We start from the raw sequence: 15,000 nt of genomic DNA, 5'->3' as shown, positions 1-15,000 counted from the left end.
AATAAAGTTCGAAAAAGAAAAGAAGTGAAAATGGGGGAAATAGTTTTTGGGGTAAAGTAATTCGGCGAAAGACTCGAGGGAGTAGAAACGAGAGAACAATTAAGAGGAGGAGAGAAAAGAGGAAGAAAAAAAATAAAGTGGAATGATACTTCACATTCATTTCTATCTTTTCGTATGTGGTGAGAAATACGCCTAGTAGGAATTTTTTTCGCTTATGGATTAACTACATTAGAAAAAAAAAGATGTGGAACGGAATTATGTCGTTTAAAGGTACTTCTTTTAAACCAACTGTACCCGTGTTGTATTAGAGGTCTTTATCAACCTATACAAGACAATTTTACACAGTTGAAGCCAGGTACACATAAATTAGCATTTAACTGGGGAGACAGATGACTGGATTAATAATTGACTAGGCTAACAATAGTCAATTTAACTCCATCGGAACGATCGCGCGCCTTAAGGGTTTTGTTTTGGCTCAGAACGGGCAATTTCATGCAGCTGAGAGATGGAAGGAGAAAGAGGGGGTCTGGCAAACTCCAGGACAAAGGTGGGTGGACCCTTGATAGATATAGCTCTCTTACCAGGCCGCAGGTCTGCACCCACAGGTGATGAATGGGTAAAAAGAAAAGGAATATGAAAGTTGAAAAGTGGAGGAAGAAGAGGAGAGGAAGAATAGAAAAAGAGAACATCAAGAGGTGGAACAAAGAGGAGCCAGGTCAGAGGTGTGGGGGTGGGAAGAATTTAGAGAGAGGATGGGAAGGGATCGTGGGGAGGAAGGGAAGAGCTCCTGAAGAAGATGGGAAGATTTTTGAGAAGAGGGGGAGGGACTCGGGAAGAGAAATAGAAGGGAAGATTAGGAGAAAGGATGAGAGAGAGAGAGAAAAAAAAAACGAGTGACTATTGGTTGACATGAATACAGGCATTGAAATAGTTGGGGTCATGGGTTGGACTCTGCCAACATCCAGGAATAGAAAAAATTGACCAACAACGAGAAACATCGAACAATGGTGGAAATGGGCGCTCGTCGTGCGACGAAACAGCAACAGTTAACACGAAGATGGGGGCCCAGCAAATGTCAAGATAAACTGGTGTTGTTGGTTCGAGGAAAAAAATACAAACACTTTTTTTTTCGTATAGTAGCCCAAGAAGTCCTCATGCAACGTGCAGGAGAATCCTGAAAGAAGAAAAAAAAAGTGTCAGCATTTATTTTGTTGGTGAATATTCACTAAAGTACTTATTTATTATTCTCCATGCGAGTTAACAGCATCGAATGTTTTATATGTATGTTATATATATATATATATATATATATATATATATATATGTATATATATAAATACATTCATACATATATAATGTATATATACATAAATACACACATATATATATATGTATATATATGTATATATATATATATATATATATATATATACACGAGTATGTGTGTGTGTGTACATTATAGGTGAAAAATGTAATCCCACATTTGTCAATCACGTGAAAACCACTGTTAGAGTAAAAAAGACTGGAGACAGGGAATCTATATATTTCGATTGGAAACTGCAATCCTCTTCATTAGGTCAACTGAAGAGGATTGCAGTTTGCAATCAAAATATATAGATTCCCTGTCTCCAGTCTTTTTTACTCCAACAGTGGTTTTCACGTGATATATATACATATATATGTATATATATATATACACACATATATGTATATATATATATACATATATATGTATATATATATATACACACATATATGTATATATATATATATATATATATATATATATATATGTATATATTCACCTATCAACTCTAAAAAGATGCGGTAACCCCTTAAACAAGCGGTGTAAATGAGATGGAGTTGAGGTAAATCGGAGAATTGTTCGATAAATACATCTGAATAAAATCAGTAAACGTCAATTAGCAACAGATTTATTCAAGCTACACCCCTGTGTAAAAGGGATTACTTTATCCATTCATATCAAATTCTTTCGCTATTAAGGGGTCACTATAGAAGTTAATAAAAATCCCTGCGACTACTGGCTTGTATATTTACTTGATCCTATCTTGATTGGATACTTACCGGACCAAGTAAATCTCTTATCCGTAGATTTGCCTCCAAATGATGTATCGATATCCAAGGTTATCCAGGTACAAGGCACAACGGTGAGGATGCGGCTGTGGAAGGGGCACGGACCTGTGGATTTGTTGGGAAAACAAACTGTTTAGCTACAATTGCAACTACAGTTACATTTAGAGGTACAGATGCAATTTTAGATGCAGATACAATTGTAAGTTATGCAAGCAACCACTATGAAAATGGAAACTTGGTGACCGAACGTTTTCGTCTGTTTAAGACATTCTTAGAGGTCACCAGTTTTTCATTTTCCTAGTGGTCACTTGCATATTTTCTGAATCACGTGTTGTTTTGTAATTTATTTGCATACAATTATAAGTACGGTTGCCATTAAGAGTTATAATTACAGTTAGTTATATGCACAAATACGGTTCTAATTACAATCACAAATAAAAAATTTATATTGTTATGCAAAAAGATTATTTTTGTCTACACTGAGTACAACCAAAAGTGGGTGCGCAAACATACTTACCTCAAGATGATTAAGCCATGAAATATGAATTATACTAATTTGCACAAGTCCCCCCCCGCCTCCTCCCCTCCACATGCCTACATTATTCTCCAGCAGTGAAGCATTTACTTACTTCTACACTATCCTTGCCAAAAAAACCTAGCACCCAGATCCCCCACCACTGAATCCTCGCTAGAGCTACATCTACCATTAAATTCCCTCACAGTTAACCAGCTACACGTCTTCATTAATACAACGAAAACAGCCCCATGTCTCACCCCACTAAAACCCAGCAACAGAGCCCCATGTTCACATCTCACGCATCTAGAGTTTCACTATAGCAACATATCTCCCAATCTCCCACCACTAGATACCCTTCTAAACCAACCTCCTCACATTCAACACCTGATCAACATTCTCCCAGCAGTAAAACACTTGTAGGGGTCCACATTCCGCGCCACTAAGTCCACATAAATCGACATAAATCGCCCCCAGATCATCCACGACTAAAAAGCATCACTGGACTGATCCACTTACCTACATAAAAAGCTGGAGCGACATTGGGAGCACTACGTATGTGACACGTGAAGGGCGAGAGAAATGAGCAGAAGCAGTGGACAGAGGGCTTCCAGGAGGGCGGAGCCCATCCCCTTCGGGAGGATGTGGGGGCTGCGGCGGCTGAGGGCGAGGGGGCGGCTGTGGGTCCTGAATGGGCGGAGGGAGCGCAGGAAGGAGGAGTGCGTGGAGGAGGCACCCGATTTTATCGCCTCCGGTGTTTCTCCGCCTGCAAAGAAAATAGGAGAGAGAATGTATGAAGCCAACCATAATCAGATTTGACGAGTTAAACACCATATGAGGACGGAGCCCTTATTTGTACGACGTTTCGCTTATTACAGCTTTTTCAAGCGAAACGTCGTGCAAATAAAAGCTCCGTCCTCATATGGTGTTTAACTCGTCAGTCTTGTCGGCAACTGCTACTTTCATGAAAATAATCAGATTTATTGTGTGATTCACATTGGTCTTTGGATCACGTGTTGGACTCGTGATCGACAGCTATTTCCCTCCCGGAAGAGAGCTCAGAGCTCGTATGACCTATCTATGGGTAATGCTGTGACCTTACATGCACCCCCCAACTCCCCGCCCACGAGAGTTGGAGTAACGATTCGAAGCGCAGCGATACTGAAATAATTTCAGCTCTGGGCAGGATTCGAACCAGGTACCGCCGGCACCCCCGTACTGACAGTCTGAGACTCTACAACCGCGCCACCGAGTGTGCATGTGCCGCATTGGTTTTGATTTGACCTCTCATTACACCGAACCTCGGTTCGAATTCAACGGCTTGTAGTGACTGTCAGCTGTCCGGGGCAGTTCATGCACGTAAAGGTGACGGTTGCATCTAAGCACCTCATGGCGTAAACTCCTTATATTTATGAATGGACCGTGTAGGTCTGAAAGGATGGGTGAAGGAGGGCGCGCGAGGGTGGGCGGATGTATGGATGAGTAGATGGATAGGTGGGTGGAAGGGTGGTTGAGTAGATGGGTGGATGGAGAGATAGTAGTTGGGTGTATGGGTGGATAGTTGGTTGGATGGGTGAATGGCTTGGCTGTGACAACGGTGGATGAAAATGAGCTCTAATGGGTGAGTATGGTACAAGTCTAGGATAGGGTGGGCGTTAGTGTTTTGAGGGAAGGTATGGATTTGTGTGAATGGGTATGGATGGGTGTGGGCGGGTGAAGGTGGACGATGGAGAGGGAGCGAGTGAGGGTGAGCGAGAGTGAGCATGTGTGGGTATATTTGCAACACAGATCATCGATTCCATGCAACACGGCAACTCTCCAGCAGCAACGAACCCTTCGCCCGGTCAACTGCAATACTGGCAAGGACTCGCGCCCCCTGCAACTGCAACTCAAAATCTTTGCAACATACCCCGTGCAGACAATAGTGCCTTTTGTTATGCAACATCTGTGCAACATTTGCAACTTTTAGCCGAGTCCCAGTGATGCAAATGGCCTTCGGCTCGACGCTTTGCAAATCAGCAAAATAGCCGCTTGGCTCTGCAATAGCAGAGGCTAATTGCAGAAAATTAGCCCACTTGGGTCAAAGTTCCCCTTCACCATCCTGAGCTGAATAAAATCACCTGCTGTCAGCCAGGAAACGATCGCTAAAGTGGAATAAGGGAACATACGCATTGATTAATCATGCACTGGATAAATAGTTATATAAATCCGCCCAGAAGTACATACATACCAATGGCTATTTCCCCCTTACATAGGAATTAGTCAAAAACTAAAGGTATAAGATCCACTCCCACCCATTCCATCCCCACATACTACGCTTCCATTCACCCCCCTCCCTTCCTCTTATCTTGGCTCTTCCTGGACGACAGGTCATCCCTGCAACTCGCCCAGTGCCTTGGGTCAGAAGCATTGTAGCAATACACAGCACATCTACTACAAGGCCGCTTCATTTAACCGGCGACCCCTCCCTCTCCGTCCCTTTATGGAGAAAAAGAGAAGACGGCGAGAAATTCCTATCGGTTGCGTCAAATTATCATTCACACATACTCCCTCACCCCATTCCCCACCCACCCTTCTATACATCACAGCATCATCAATACCATTTTCCATTCACCCCTATCTTTTATCTTCTTCCTTCCTTCCTCTACAGACATTCCCCTCTTTTCCAACACCCATTTTACCCCATCCATCCATCTCATCCTTGGTCGTCCCCCCATGTTCAATCATTTCGCCTCTGCCTTCCACATCTTTTTTACTAATCTTTCTTCACTCATTCTTTCCATGTGTCCAAACCATCCCAAAACTCTTTCATCAACCCTATCTCAACTCCCTTTCCACCCCCGTCCCCCTTCTCGCTTCCTCGTTTCTCACTCTATCCAGCCTAGTAATTCCTATTATACTTCTCAGACACCTCATCTCAAACACATTCAAACTCTTCCTCTCTTCCTCTCTTATGTTCCATGTTTCTGCCCCATACAATGTTGTCGGCACAATCACTCCTTCATACAATCTCCTCTTAGCATCCATTCCCAAATGTCTATTTCTTATTACACTTTTCAATCCCCCAAGGCATTTACTTGCTTCTCTCAATCTACATTCTAACTCCACCTACACTCCTCCCTTTCCCACCACATTCGTACCCAAGTATCTAAAACTATCCACTTCCCCAGTCTTCTTCCCTTAATGCTTACTTCCAGTTTGCTACCACATTCACCCCATGTACATCTCATAACCTTACTTTAAACCACGTTTATCTTCAGCTTCCTTCTTTCACACATTCTCCCAAACTCTGTCCCTAACTTCCTTAATCCCTCTTCTGATGCTGTCACAATCGCAGTGTCGCCAGCAAACAACATCTGGCTTATCTCCCACTTTTCTCCATTTTTAACCATATTCAGTCCCCGGCCCATTATCCTTGTGTTTACGTCTCGCACCATCCATGTATAAATTGAACAGCCAAGGCGACATAACACGTCCATGGCAAAATTCCACCTTTACCAGAAACCACTCATTCTCTCCATTTCTAACTCTAACACAAACACTACTACTCTCGTAAAAACTCTTGACTACTCTTAACAGCTTTCCTTCTATCACATATATATCTACAATACCTTCCACAGTGCTTTCCTGTCTACCGTGCCATAAGCCTTTTCCAAGTCCATAAGGACCCATAAAGCATCCTTACCTTTTCATAAAGCTTTCTAACATATCTGCTTTAACATAAAAATCTGATCCACGCAATCCCAACCTGTTCTAAACCCACACTGACCCTCACCTATTACTCCCTCTGTTCCTCTCCTAATCCTCTCAATCAAGACCCTTCTATAAGCCTTCCCAACTACACTCAACAATCTGATCCCTCTGAAACTACTACACTCACGTTTGTCCCCTTTTCCCTTGGCATTCTACCCTCTTTTAAACAATAATTAAATAACTTTACCAACTAGTCCACCATCACTGTACCTCCCTTTTTTAAACACTCCGAATGACACCCATCCAAACCAGGTGCTTTACCTGGTGTCATCATCTTGACAACTGCCTTCACCTCATCCTTATTTATTTCTCCTCCATTTTCCTCTTTCATCACTGTCATTTTCTTAGCATTTCCCACTGCTTCCAACTGCAACTATCTTTCCTTCCCTATCCTCCTTCACATTTAGCAATTTCCTAAAATACTCTACCATCTTCCTCTTACTGCCGTTTCCTCCATTATAATATCTCAATCTGTAACTTTTACCTTTTCTTCTCTACTTGATTTGCCTCCTCTTCCTCTCTTAATTTCTTTCTAAAACATTTTTATTGCTTTTATAATTTTCTGTCATACTGTTATTTCATTTCACATCTGCTCTCCTCTCTGCCTCCTTTGTCGTATGCTTTACTTCTCTTCTCTTTTCTTTGTACCTCTCACATAACTCTCTCGTCCTATTTTGTAGCCAATCTGTGAATGCTTGCTTCTTCTCTTCTACAACCTTCTTTCTTCCTCATCCCACCTTTCATTACTTTTCCTTCTATTTCCTCCTATCCTTCTTGTTCCTCACACCATCTTTGCACACCTTAGGACTCCTTCCTTGAACCATCTTCATTCCTCCTCTACTCCGAGTTCCTCTCTATCCTTCAATCCCCCTCCTCCTCTGTCAGCTCCTTCTTCTTGTACTCCTTTTTTTTCTCATTTAAGCACCTCCCTACTTTCTGTCCTCTTTCTCCTTTTCCATCTATCCTCCACCCTCAACTTAATTTTCACACACAAAAAAATGATCTGATATTCCCCCACTTTCTCCCCTTGGAACATGTACATTAAAAAATCTTTCTACTATTCTCCTTGTTACCATTAAGTTGCTAATTAATGCCCTATCTGCCACCCTTCCATCCACCACCCTCTCCCATGTGTACTTATGCTTGACTTTCTTCCTAAACACTGTATCTGATATCATCACCTCTCTTTCTAGACACACCTCCAGCATCAACTCCCCACTACGGTTTTTTCCTGGAAACCCACACTTCCCAACCACTCCGTCTATTGGTTCATTTCCTACCCTAGCATTAAGGTCTCCCAGTACCACTAAATTGGCATTTCTCCCTAATCCCTCTATGCCCTCATTGAAATCTATCCAAAAAGCCTCCCTTTCCTCTACACTTTTCTCACTACCAGGCCCATATGTACTTACACAAATCCACATCTCCCATCCCAGTTTCACCTTAATCCACATCAATCTTGAAGAAATCTCCTTCCACTCCACTACGCGTTTACCTATTTCTTCACTTACTAGTATAGCCACCCCTCCTCTCCCTCGTTCTCTCTTCACTCCTGACACCCTCCCAACTACACTCCCAAACTCAAACTCGCCCCTCCTTTTCAACCTAGTTTCACTCAGTGCCAGCACATCCATTTTTCTTCTCACAAACATACTGTCGATCTCTTCTCTTTTACTGTCATCTGTACCACGCACATTAAAAGACATATTCATAGGGTTCTGGTTGGAAAATTCCTCTCAGACTCTCTTATCCTTTTTTTTTCCACTTTTGTCGCTTTTTACGACTCAAGTGGGAACACTTGGTGGCAGTCTTCTTTTCCTCCACCACAGGGTTCGACGAAAAATGAAATGAATACTCAGAGAAGTGGTACAGGACAGTATCAAGAGTGGTGGGGACAGCAAACCGGAGGGTCAGTCGCAGTATAATAAAGTATCATTTCTCTATGAATAGATATTTCCTCTACCACAGACAAATTAGTGTGTGACTCTGGTCCGTATAGGCGCCCCATGTAGAACTTAAAGTATCAGTTGCATTCTACTGAGCAGCTTTTAACCCCACAATAACATGCAGCCAATACCCCAATTACAATAAAATCAATAAAGTGCAAAACGAATGTAGTCGGTTCTCTCAATTGGAAATCCCTATTGGGCAGAAAGCCTCCAATGTTTGGAACAAAAACTCTTTTCAAGATTATCACAAAAATACGGAGAAGTGCTTCTGGCACCTAGGATTTCCTAGATTTCAGAGCTTTTCATAATAAAAACAAACAAATAAATTAAATAACAAACTCCTAATTTGGTTTTGTATCGTTCCAAAGTCATATCAATGTTATTCTGTAGTGTTGCATGATAGGAATTATTTGTGCAATATGAATATGTATAATTATCACAATAATGATAATCATGATAATAATAAAAGTTGTTGGGCTCCAATGACTGGAAACCCATAATCCCAGAGCAGCCGTCAGCGGCCTTTGTGACCTCCTGCAAGTGATGAATAATGTGGAAACGTCATGTAACGTTACATACCGTGCAAAACATGGATGAGGATTGACGATGGTCGTGCATCCGATGGAACGCACGTGTAGTTCCCAGAGTCTTTGGGTCCAACTTTGAGCAAGTACAGCACGCTAAGGTTGCCGTCGTTCTCCACCGTCACCTTTTTGACAAGAGAGATATGATTGTAGTAATATCAACAATGGGCAAACTAGAAAAAAAAGCATTAAATTCACGGATATGTATATATAAATTGATATATAGAAATAAAACTTCATACTATAAAACATATATCTGTGGCATCAAATATATAAAGTTAAGATACATTACATCAAAGATCATTGTCCTTGGTGTGGTGGAATTTACAATAACACAAAAACATCACGTTCAATATCACAGTAAGTTATATAAGATCACGGTGTCACTGCGTGGATGGCGCTTTCTCTGGGTGTCACCAGTACATTCTTTTCAGTTTTTTCAAGCACCATTTACAATATACGTAACAAACTAACAACACACACACACACACACACACACACACACACACACACACACACACACACACACACACACACACACACACACACACACACACACACACACACACACACACACATATATATGTATATACATAATCACGACCCGGGTGATGAAAAATCCTGTAGTCCTTTAGGCAGTTGGATTTCATGTTGAAACCTGTAAAGCTGGCTTGGGCATTTCCACTCCTGCTCCTCTCCTAGAAGTTTCAAATTGCTAAGCTCCTCCCCCTTTTGTAAGCCTATATAAGGCGGCCGAGCGTGACTCTCGCTCTCGCTCTGACTACATCCAGACTCACGGGGTAAACCCCCCTCCTGTCTCCAAGGCCTCTTTGGTGCCTATTGGTGTTTCCAGCCTAAGTTCTGTCATTTTAATAAGTACCAGTTCATACTATCAGCATAGAATAATATCATTCTAGTGTGGTGCCGTGATTGATTAGTGTTTAACCAAGAGCACCTCCAATGGGAGTGATCAGAGATACCCACATAAGAACGATTTGGGAAATAAGAAACCAAGGTATACGCTGCCACCACCCAATCGTCTATATGGATATATCTGACCATAAATGGAAACTGCTCCTTGTTATTCACATCTGACTCCGTCCCCTTTCCTCAGGTCGTTCGGGGTTGGTTCTGGGTAGCGAAAAGGCCTATGCCCAAGTGGGGGTAGTAAAAGAATATAAGTGAAGGTTTTCTATGTGTTAATTATTACACTGAAGCAAAAATATAGTAAGAAAATACAAAAGTATATTGTGGTTTTCTCCAACTAGACAATCTATTGATCCTTACAATATGAAAAATATATGGGTATGCGAGATATTTAATAACACAGTTTTTTTTTTTTTTTTGCTTATGGGCATCATAAGTGAGGTCACAGGCACGTGGAAAAACGTAGTTATTTACGCTCCAACCTTCCGGTCACTGTATAAGTCTACTTACAATATTGTGTCTACCTTCAACCCCGTATTCTTATTAGAGAACGATCACAGACAGAATTGTACTCTAAGGATTACACTCTCATAGCTAATGTATATATGCGTGATACCGTCTAACTCCTTCCACGCAAAGTGTTTGTGGAGTACACTCCCTTAAACCCTTTTTTTCCTGTTATCGGGATAGTTTTTGGCATCAGATTCAAAACTTAATAATAATAATAACTATCTACCTACATATTGACATTTATTTTCATTAATCTTACAGAACATACCCATACCTGTTATCGGGATAGATTTTGGCATCAGACTAAAATTTTAGCTGCGCACAAAAAAAAACGAGACGGCTATGTGTTCGTATCTATGGGTAAACTACTAACCTCCCTGTTGTATTATTTCGTAAAACTTCATTTCGCTTCTCAACACAGCCCCTAGCTGCTACAATCTCTCCCTAAACTATTTCTCTAGTGGAATCCTGAACTGAAAGTTGGGAATTTTTCCTATTACTCTTAAAATTAATGGCCCTAGTTTACGCCTCTGTCCGAACGTGTCAGTGACGTCACGGGTGGGCGGAGCTACGGTGCGCCCGCTATGTTCGAGAACATTCTAATGTCGCCTCGAAGATTAGTTGAACCAAAATCAGCTGAAATATATTTGTAGCTATCTCCTATTGTATGTTTTTCTTCAATGATTATAGTAAGGCTCTTTGCCAACACATCTTGATGGGCAGACATAGAATAGAATAAATTCATGGTCTATTAAGGCTCTATTTTCTACTTTGCTTCTTGGTTGAGTAAAACCGTCACGACGTCCATACTACCCAGTCTCTCAAGTCAACACTCAAATAAATAAATAAATAGATAAATAAAACGAAATTCCAAAAATAATATCCCTTCAAAATTCCTGTCCTTACACTAGGATCTCTTAGGTGTGATTTAGCTTAGGATGTACTAGTTAGGGAAAGTGTGATGTAACTTAGGAGGTACTAGTTATGGAAAGTGATATTTAGCTTAGGATGTATTAGTTAGGGAAAGTGATATTTAGCATAAGACTTATGTTTCTGTTCGTGAGGAGAATTACGGTGTATAATTTGTGTTTGTTGCTGCACCTAAGAGAAGGTATAATATATTGCCACATATTACCTTCCTTATACTAAATAAATGCTATTTCGATTAATAGTCTTGGGAAAAAACAGCCTATTACAATGTATTCATCTATTTATTCAGAACGAAATAACCCTCTAAAATTCAATCATCCTCTCACTTGCACTTATATATATATATATATATATATATATTATATATATATATATATATATATATATATATATATATATATATATATATATGTGTGTATATACATACCACTGGGACGAAACGTAGTAGCACATTTGTGAAACGTACGAAGAACCCATAGTCGGAATTAAAAATTAAACTAAGAAGAAATTAAATCTTCTGTATTTCGGTTAATAGCTATAGCCCTTTTCAGGAAAGTACAAAATACAAGAATTGTTTGAGACTTAAATACTGTTAAGATTAAAGAGGGTCAGGAACATGGGTAGCATGACGGGCAACATTCCGTCACTAAGGGCGAGGTCAGAAGGAAGAGAGGTGTGAGGTCAGAAGGGGTAGGGGGTGAGGTCAGAGGTGGGGGAGGAGTTTGGGGTCGGATGGGGGGGGGAAGCTGGGTCGGAAGGGTGAAGATTCTTAACCAGAAGACTCACAGTTAAACATGAGATTGTGTCCGGAGACCATTGTCCTTTGGCGATGTTAAGGTTCGGACATTCTTCAATTAAGGCGAATTCAACAATTTTCCTCCTGAAACCGCAATTAGACTTAAACACTAATTTAGCCTTATACTAATCAAAAAAACTTTTCTTTTCTTCTGACATGTTGGAACACAGCCGAACTTTCTTGGTAATCTTTATTGGATCTTTTGTGTTCGGACAATCTAGTGTTCAGATCCCTGCCGGTCTGACCAATATACACAAAATCACAATCCGGTCAGAGTTAGCTATAAACTCCCGGTGCCTCGGACCCTTTTAATCTTTGGTGGACATTCACAATTTGCTTATGTGGGGTGTTGGGGTAATGGTAAGCAAGTGTGAGGTGGTTCTTGGGTATTAGCTTAATAGAAGGACTGATGGAGTTGCAAATAAGATATTTTTTAAAATATCTTTGTAAGAGGGCAGTGTGGTGGAAGCCGAAATTTTATAATAGCTGGCTCTAGCCTTACTGAGTGTTTGATCCAGGAGCCAGGACGGATATGCCAACTTCATTTTTTTTTTTTTTTTTTTTTTTTTTTTTTTTTTATGAAGTCACTCTCCTGGTCCAAGAATTGAGGACTACAAATCCTAAAAACTCTCAGAAAAAGACCGGAGGCAACTCTTCTTGACTTTGTCGGGGTGGTTACTAAAAAAGTGGAGGTAACTACCTGAATGGGTGGGTTTCCTGTAAACTGTGAAAGATAAATTACCATCAATCCTTCTAATTAAAATGTCTAAGAATGGGATCTGGTGACCTACTTCCCACTTGGTTTTAAATTTAATGTTAGGGGACAATTGGGTCAACGTGTCCATGAATACTTCAAACGCATCCATTTGTCATCCCACGCTGAGAAAATGCCATCGACATAACGGTACCAAATCTTCTCAGGCAGTTTGATAGTGAGTAACAAAGTACACTCAAAGTACTCCATTTACAAGTTGGCCAAAACAGGAGATAAATTAGAACCCGTGTTGCAACCGAATTCGTGGCTAAAGAATTGGTTCTAGAAAGAAAAGACATTTGAAGAAACACAAAGGCGAACGAAATCAATAATTTTGTTGGCCGGAAGTGGCAAATTGTCCTGAAATGGTTGCAGTCTGGATTCTAAAATATGAGAACATCCTCAACACTGATGTTAGTGAAGAGAGAGGTTATGTCAAGACTAAGTAACCTGGCGTCCTCTATTTTGACATTTTTTATTTGGAAATGAAACCAGTGGATATGTGAGAGTTGGAAAGTTGGCCAGCAAAAGGCGACAGAAGATCTGAGGGCCATGTGGAAAGTTCACTTGCACAGGAGACTTGGTTAGAAATAATAGGCCTCAATGGGATACCTGATTTATGAACCTTCAGAAGACCATAAAGATAGGGGAGTTTGGGATTTGTGACCTTCAAAGATGTAAATATCCACTGATGTCTTACAAACATGTTTATTAGATTCAGCGACCGCGGTCCTGGGGGAAGTTTTATTCAGCTTTTCGTAGGTTCTCGAGTCATAAAACAAATCGTAAGCTTTTTTTAACATAATCCGAAAGTCCTAAAATAAAAAATTTGCCCCCTTAGACTGCATTGGTTATGATGATGTCATCTTTTGTTAGTTGTATATATATATATATATATATATATATATATATACATATATATATATATATATATGTATATATATATGTATATTATACATATACATATATATATATATATATATATGTATATATTCATATATATATATTTATATATATATATATATATATATATATATATATATATATATATACATATTGAGAGATTCTGACAGGTTGACGTAAGCGGAGTAGGAAACAACAGAGTCTTGGTCTTAAGTTTATTCCTGACTAGGCTCGTCGGTATGCATACCTGCGAAACTAGTCAGGAATAAACTCAAGACTAAGACTCCTGTGTTTCCTACTCCGCTTACGTCAAATATACATATATATTTATATATATGTGTATGTATATATATATATATATTTATATAAATATATATATATATATATATATATATATATATATATATATATGTATATATATAATGGGACGTTTAGGCCATCACTTTTTTAACAATATAATTATCAGTTTTGTACATTCCTTGACTTAAATTTAAATTGCTGACAAATGCATCTTTAATCAGACTGGATTCTATTATATTTTTAGTCAAATATGACTTATTTCTGATTTTTTTTTTTTTTTTGCACCCTCCAATTAATGCAGTGGTTAAAATCCTTTAAATGAACAAGGAATCTGGCCCGGCCCTACGCGAACTTTGAACTTGGGCCCCTAGATGTGAGACACGAGCGTTACTGCTTTAACAGTCAGATTATTAAAAGTCTCGGACATTCATATCGATCTTATACCCGGGGTTAGGCCACCTGAAAGCTACAGTTCTGAATCCCGTTTTCTATGAGACCTAACGACACCAGAGAGCAAGGTGGTAACTAAGCTGATTCGCTTAGCCGTCGTAATTATTACACGCACACACACACACACACACACACACACACACACACACACACACACACACACACACACACACACACACACACACACACACACACACACACACACACACACACACACACACACACACACACACACACACACACACACACACACACACACACACACACACACACACACACACACACACACACACACACACACACACACACACACACACACACACACACACACACACACACACACATAATATATATATATATATATATATATATATGTATACATGGATGAATATCCCACTATCACAGAAAATAAATTTATTTGAAGATACATATATTGCGATCACTGTGATCCTTTTCAGCGTAGTTTTACAGAGGGTGGGTTAACTTATATATACTAAGAGGATGTACATAAGGGGGGCATAGGGAGGTAAGCATGC

The 15,000-nt window shown here is 40.0% G+C and overlaps 1 protein-coding gene across 1 annotated transcript in view; it reads right to left on the bottom strand.

The window, feature by feature from the left end:
- LOC143027169 (uncharacterized) overlaps positions 1–15,000 on the bottom strand; it is a 725,227-nt gene that overhangs the window by 730 nt on the left and 709,497 nt on the right. The window contains exons 7-10 of the mRNA XM_076188265.1: positions 8,890–9,019; positions 3,128–3,374; positions 2,086–2,199; positions 1–1,174 (exon numbers count right to left, since the gene is read on the bottom strand). The exon at positions 1–1,174 is cut by the window's left edge and continues 730 nt beyond it. Coding sequence (XP_076044380.1) covers positions 3,160–3,374; positions 8,890–9,019 — 345 coding nt within the window. The 3' untranslated portion in view covers positions 1–1,174; positions 2,086–2,199; positions 3,128–3,159. The remainder of the gene's footprint in view (positions 1,175–2,085; positions 2,200–3,127; positions 3,375–8,889; positions 9,020–15,000) is intronic.

The sequence above is a fragment of the Oratosquilla oratoria genome, chromosome 7 (genome assembly GCF_046742065.1).
Source record: "Oratosquilla oratoria isolate Oo_2021 chromosome 7, ASM4674206v1, whole genome shotgun sequence".
Classification (NCBI taxonomy): Eukaryota; Metazoa; Arthropoda; class Malacostraca; order Stomatopoda; family Squillidae; genus Oratosquilla; species Oratosquilla oratoria.
Note: the sequence above shows the minus strand (reverse complement) of the source record. Positions and strands in the feature narration are given on the sequence as shown.